Raw genomic sequence first — 6,798 nt, forward strand, 5'->3', positions numbered from 1 at the left:
CTGGCAGCAGCAGTGCATGTCTATACACCCAGTGCTGGGTGGCAGTGGGCAGGGGTTTGAACACAGGAGGATTCTGGGGGCTCAGTGGCCAGCCAGTCTCTCTGAAACTGTAACCTTCAGGTTCAGTAAAAGACCCTGTCTCAATAAATGAATAAGTAAGAAGAAGTGACTGAGGAAAACACCTGATGTTGACATCTGGCCCCCCACAAGCACTGACATGAGCAAGTACACTCGTGTGTACACACACACACACACACACACACACACACACACCTTTTTAAAAAGTGTTTTCTGCTCAGACTAATTTAGGAAAATACCAACAACATCTGTTTCTTCTTGCAGGAAATAGGAAGAACCTGACTAAACAATAAAGAACACATATTAATGTTTTGACCTAGCAAACTGGGGGTTAGCAAAATACATTGTAAAACCAAACATGAAAAATTTAAAAAAAAAGTAAGTGTATAATAAAGCAGATTTTAGCTGGGCATTCACACAGGAGCAAAGGTGCTGAAGAGGATTTGAACTGTAGTGACCTGTGGGCACTCCCCCGGACCACACCCACACAAACAAACACGTCACTCCTATGGTTCATCAGCAGGCCCCAAGGCCCCCAGCAGTCAATTTCCTTGCAACCTCTGTATCATTTGAAAGCTATTCAGGGTAATGCAGATATCCCAGCATCTAAAGCCCCCTAGAAAGTAAACATCTTATGGGAAACAAAGACATGCTAATCACCTCAGCTGTACCTAAACACAGTGTTTTCCTAATAGCAATTAGAACAAAGGAAAAATATTATTTCTCTCCTCAATTAGCATCAGGAATTAAGTTTGCTTTTGAAACTTCAAATTTACTCAATGCTTGGGAAATAACTTTTCTTCACTTAAATTTGAAAAGCTTTTCTAGAGATGAAAATTTATGATATACATCTTAACACAGTAACGTTCGGGAACTGGATTACTTCGACCACTATTATTTTGGGCTGGTTGCTGGAGACCTGGTCTCACTCGGTTGCTTGGCCACGCTTAGCTCACCGTCTTCCTGTCTTTGCCTCTCAAATGCAAGGGTTACAGGTGAGCACCGCCATCTCAGCTCGGATTTTTAAGATGTTTAATGAAATATTTAAAAAAGTCATTCAGACAAAGATAGAAAACTTGGTCAATCTTGAAAGGAAAATAGTGCTGTCAACTCACAGAATGGATTTTCTGATAGGCCTTCCAGCTGTGACTAGGCAAAGTCACACATTGGTCCTTTGTGTTGGTGCTGGGATTAAACTAAGGGCCTGGAGACTACCAAGCAGGTGATCTGTCACTGAGCTATACCTCTAGGCCTTGTATATTTTTACTCAGTTTTGTGAATTAATTTTGTAAAAGGAAGAATAAACTATGGTGGTTAATATATTTTTTATTAAAAAAAAACTTTTTAAAATTTAAGAACGAAGAGGAAATCTGAGCAAATTTACCAGTGACTTCTGTCAATGTAGAATAGTTTACTCATGCATTCAACAAATATTTTAATGCTTGCTTACAAGATGTAAAGTTTTTGGATTTCAGTGACCTTACTAGTTCAGACATTTACAGCATTTCCTGTTACATATATTTACAGAATTAAAAAAAAAAACACATTTAGCAGGGCAGTGGTAGCACATGTCTTTAATCCCAGCACTCAGGAGGCAGAGGGAGGCAGATCTCTGTAAGTTCAAGGCCAGCCTGGTCTACAGAGAGAGTTCCAGGACAGGCAAGGCTACACAGAGAAACCTGTTTCAAAGACAAAACAAAACAAACCCCTACATTTAACTATCTGAACAGCACATATATTTATATATTATATAGTATATGTGTGGTCACCATTTTTAGACGACTTTTAGAGGAGTTTTAAGCTCACAGCCAAACTGAGCAGAAAATCCTGCATTCCCACTCCACCTCTCCAGGACTTCTCTACTGTCAAAATCTCACACTAGAGTGATACATTTGTTACAGTTGATGAAACAACACATCCTTCTCACCCCAAGTCCACACTTAATATTAGCATTCACTCTTGGTGTACTTTCTTGCCTATTGTAAGTACATGTCTTGTTTCATCACAGGATCATACAAAGTAATTGACAATCACTGGTATCTTTTGTTTTTACTTTGCCATTCTCAGAGTATCAATGTCGGAATCATGCAGTATGTTGACTTTTTAGATTGGCATCTTGGAGAAATTTCATCAAGGACGATATTTTCCCTGGGCTGGAGGGATGGCTCACAGCTAACAGCACTGGCTGCTCTTCCAAAGGACCTGAGTGGTACCTACTTGACTGTTCACGCTCATCTGTAACTTCCGTTCTGGAGGATTAGACGCCCTCTTCTGTCCTCTATGGGCACAGCATGCATCTCCTACCTGATCCTTTGAAAGAGAAGCAAGAGCTCTTAACAGCTGAGCTATCTTTCCAGCCCCTAGGGCTGTTTTTTGACAGCCAGATCTGAGCGGACTAAATTTAACCAAGATGAAAGGCAACATAGGTGATCTTTATTAGGTTAGACCCAATTCTACCAACTTTCTTTGGCCTTTCTGTGTTGCCCACCCGAATGGAATCCTTTGCTGTAAGGGTGCAGGAAAGAGCTGGAAAAATGAAAAATGCAACGAAATGCACAAATTGAGCAATTCATGTCATAGACCAAGGCCCAGGGAGTACTGATAACACTCAGTATTGTTTTGTATATGACTAACACGTGTATTTTATTTTTCAATGATTTATTTTTATTTTATGTTCATTGATGTTTTGCCTATTATTTTATTGTAAGATGCCATTGGAATTGTGGCATTTAAAAACCTGTGTTACTATTTCCATGTATGGATTCCATCCTGCTGTAACTATCAACAAGTAACTCTCAACAATGCAAAATTAATTTTTAAGCATGATTCTTTCTCACTGATTTTACACCTGTAGAATAAAGGGCATTGCAAACCTTAAATTCTTGTAATTGTAGTTTATCATGTAGATCATAGATTGGGACTGCCCAATTATTATTAACTACAATCAATAGCAATAACAAGTTCAAATCTTAATTCAATTACAAAATCCCTCGAGGGAGGTCATGGATTATTTTAAAAAAATAACTTGAATAATAAACAGTTTAAACACAGAACAATTGTAAACAATATAAATGTATCTAGGCTGAAGAAACAAATGGAAACATTTACTACCAGCCTCCCAGGGCTGATTTAAAATTAGAATACCGTTTTGTTTTTCCGCCACAGGGGTTCACTGGATTTCCCCAGCCTGGCCTGGAGCTTGTGTGCTCAAGTGCCTCAGAAGTAACTGGGCTACATACAGTTCTCATACAGTGCCCAGCCTTTATTTCCCCGTTTCTGTACCCTGCACACGTGTAATTAAACGTATAAGTACTAGCAACATTTTAACAGCCTTAAAAAAAAGTGTAACGTAATTTAACCTACCATTCCAGCAAATAACACAAGATTTATGAATGAGATGGTTTGTATCTGCGGTGTACTGGCAACACTAACAGCTCAGTCCTGCTGGAGCTAGCTACATTTCCAAAACTCTCTTGGCTACATCTTAGCCAAGTTACACTCAGCTGCCCTAGTGGACGCACAATCTTGGGCAATTCCAGCATCAAGGGATTCTTCCCATTCTAAGCCTGGGGATTCCTTAAATAACACAGTCTCTTGGCTCCTCCGGATTCGGCCAAGAGAAAGTGTAGAGGCGGCGCGTGCTGCTTAGAGACGGTGCGGGGGGCGCACGGAGATTGAACCCGCGGGCGCGGGCGGCGGCAGCGGTTGGCGGCTGCCGGGCGGCGAGCACGCGGGGGCAGCTCCGCCCGTGGGCGCGCGGGCGGGCACCGAGGCGCGAGGGCGCCGCCCCGGGGGGGCGGGCAGCGGGCTTCAGAGGGCGGGGCGGGGCGGACCGCACCGTGCCGGGACTCGGGCGCCGGCAGCGGGGACCGATCAGAACGCACAGCCACAGCTGAGCGAGCGGGTCGGCGGCGGCGGCGGCAGTCGGGAGGGTCTGGACCGCGGGAGCCCGAGCGCGCGGCAACGGCCGCCCGGAGCGCGCAGGATCAGCGCTGCGCCCGCAGCCCCCCCAGCGCGCGCACGCTGAGGAGCGCGCGGTGCTGAGCGCGCGCCGAGCGGCCGGGGGCGCGCAGGCCCTGCCCGCCCCTTCCGTCCGCACGCCCGCCGCCCCGCCGGCCCTTCCTCTCCCACCTTCCACTCGCGGCCCGCGCCCCGCACCCGGCGGCCCCCGCGTCCTCCTCCCGCGGCAGCGGTGTCCGCGGCGGCCGCAGCGGGCCGGGCCGGGCCAGCGGGCCGGGGGATGGCGCTGCTGGACCTGGCCCAGGAGGGAATGGCCTTGTTCGGCTTCGTGCTCTTCGTGGTGCTGTGGCTGATGCATTTCATGTCCATCATCTACACGTGAGTTGGAGGGTCGGGGCCTTGGGGACCAGCTGGGCTGGCAGGCGTGTGCGCCGTGGAGGGTAGCGGGCTCCGGGGGTAGAGAAAGCTGATCCTCAAACGGTCCCCTCTTGGTCTCCTTGGGGCGGTGCGGCGCGGGGTCCTGGAGAGCGAATAGCGCTGGAGTCGCGACCCGGCTCCCAGGTTGCAGGCGACTGCAGAGCCCTAGGGAAGGAGCCTGCTTCTGTGTCTGGTGGAGGGTTGCCTGCTTGGTCTGATTGTGTAGGGGATTCGTGTGATTTTTTTTTTTTTTTCATCTGGGCCAAGATGTGTGGTGTATTGTGGGGATCCCCCTCCCTCTGCGCGGGCCACGTCTGTGTTATGGTAATGGTCCTTGACACTCTTCCGGGAGCTGCTTACCACCACCCGGAGACTTCCCTGTGGGTTTTCTCCTTCCTGGAAGAGCTGTGTGCTGAGATAGGTGTGGAGCACCTGCCCACCTTGAAAAACGTCGGTCTCCAACCCTGTGTTACAGCTTTCAGTCCTGTCAGGGTGGCTTTTCAGTATGGTTTTCTTCCTTCCTTCCTTCCTTCCTTCCTTCCTTCCTTCCTTCCTTCCTTCCTCTCCCCCCCCCCCATTCTTCATTTATTGGCTTGTTTGGAGTTTTGTATCTTTCCTGCCCTCCACATAGAAATTTTCATTTGACAGGTACCTCCCGAGGCCTACTAGGTACCACCTAGTATTGGGCTGGGGATACAGATGAGAGCAGGACAAAACTCCTGCCCTCGGGAAGCTTACATTCTAGAAGGATGAAACATGATAAAAATCCAAATAAGGTTATTGCCCATAAAGCTGAGGAATGAAACAGAACAGGGCGAAGGGTGGAGAGAGACATGAGTGATCTAGGTGGCTAGTTTTGATCCTTCAATGAAATGTTTTTTAAAATGAAGTCTATGTAAATAAACGAAATGAATGTGTAAAGATGAACTCATTTGGCCTTTTAGCCTGGGGGGAAAAGATCTTTAACACCAAATAGGAATAGGATAGAATAGGATGTTAGGCAATTACTTTTAGATGCTTTTCCCCCCCATAGAAAAGATGTGCTTTTCTCCATTTGGAGCGCCATTTCCTGACACCGAGAAAGGTGACACTTGTACGAGATAAGCTGACAGTTTTTTTTAAAGTGAAAGAAAACATACCCGGTCCGTCTGACATTGCCGACTTTGGAATTTTTAAGCTGTATTAACTGTAACTACACAGGCTCTTAGAAAAAAAAAGCAGTAGTTACTATATAAGGGATTTAGACAGTGCAGAAAGGAATAAAGAAGATAGTTATAACACATAATCAAAATATTACCCTGTTAACCTTTTGTGCCTACCTTCCCAATTATTATTATTTTTTTATATGAAGAGGGCAGGCCAGAGGAGGAGAGAGGAGACCATGTCATGATTGTTGTTCTATAGTCTGCTTTAAAATCTCACCTGAGAAGCAGTACAGGGTACTGTTCTGGGTGCTAGAAGTAAGCACAAAGAACCAAACACCTCAGGCTGATGCTCATAGGGAGCTGCCTGGAAAGTGACCCTGACCATTGTTTTTCCCTGTATCAACAAATGTGTGAGCTCTCTCCATCATTCCAGGTAGATGCATGGCGTTTTAGCTTCTGAGCTAGTAATATTTATTTGTTATTATTGATAGGCAATTCTGTTGATTCCAGTTTATTAAGCAGTATTGTAATGATTTTATTTGTATTTCTTAACTTTTTCCTATGCTGGGAACCAAACCTAGGGCCTTCTGCATGTTGGGCAAGTGCTTTATCCCTCAGATACATTACCAGTCCCCATGATGAATTCTTTTACATACATCTCCTTAGTTCACATTTCAGAGGGAGGAAGTAATGGACCAAAAATGGTACATCTTTTAATCTTCGATGCAATGTTGTGTGGTGACCTATTGTGTACACTAATAAACTTTCCTGAGGATCAGAGAAGCAGAACAGCCAGCCACCAGTTCTTACCTCTACGAAATCCTCAGCCTAAAAAGAGGGAGTTCCTGTTTCCTCACACCTTATATACCTTTCTCTACCCTGCCATGTTACTTCCTGGGATTAAAGGCGTGTGTGCTTGCTTCCCAAGCAAAGGCATGAGATCTCAAGTGCTGGGGTTAAAGGTGTGTGCCACCACTGCCTGCCTCTATGTCTAATCTAGTAGCTGGCTCTGTCATATGATCCTCAGGCAAGTTTATTAGGGTACACAATATATCACCACAATGTTGCCTTATAAAAATGTTATAACTACCTAGTTTGGGCCATATTGGATGAGGATTATTTCCCTGCTCTGCATCCCTTATTCTTCACCATTTCTTTTGTTTTGATTTTCATCCATTTAATTATTGGTTCCACTGAG

At 45.5% G+C, this 6,798-nt stretch overlaps 1 protein-coding gene across 1 annotated transcript in view; it reads left to right on the forward strand.

Annotated features, from left to right (window-relative positions):
* Positions 1-4,264: 4,264 nt before the first annotated feature.
* Ugcg (UDP-glucose ceramide glucosyltransferase) overlaps positions 4,265-6,798 on the forward strand; it is a 32,912-nt gene continuing 30,378 nt past the window's right edge. Inside the window, exon 1 of the mRNA XM_059255779.1 lies at positions 4,265-4,416. Coding sequence (XP_059111762.1) covers positions 4,319-4,416 — 98 coding nt within the window. The 5' untranslated portion in view covers positions 4,265-4,318. The remainder of the gene's footprint in view (positions 4,417-6,798) is intronic.

The sequence above is a fragment of the Peromyscus eremicus genome, chromosome 2 (genome assembly GCF_949786415.1).
Source record: "Peromyscus eremicus chromosome 2, PerEre_H2_v1, whole genome shotgun sequence".
NCBI lineage: Eukaryota > Metazoa > Chordata > Mammalia > Rodentia > Cricetidae > Peromyscus > Peromyscus eremicus.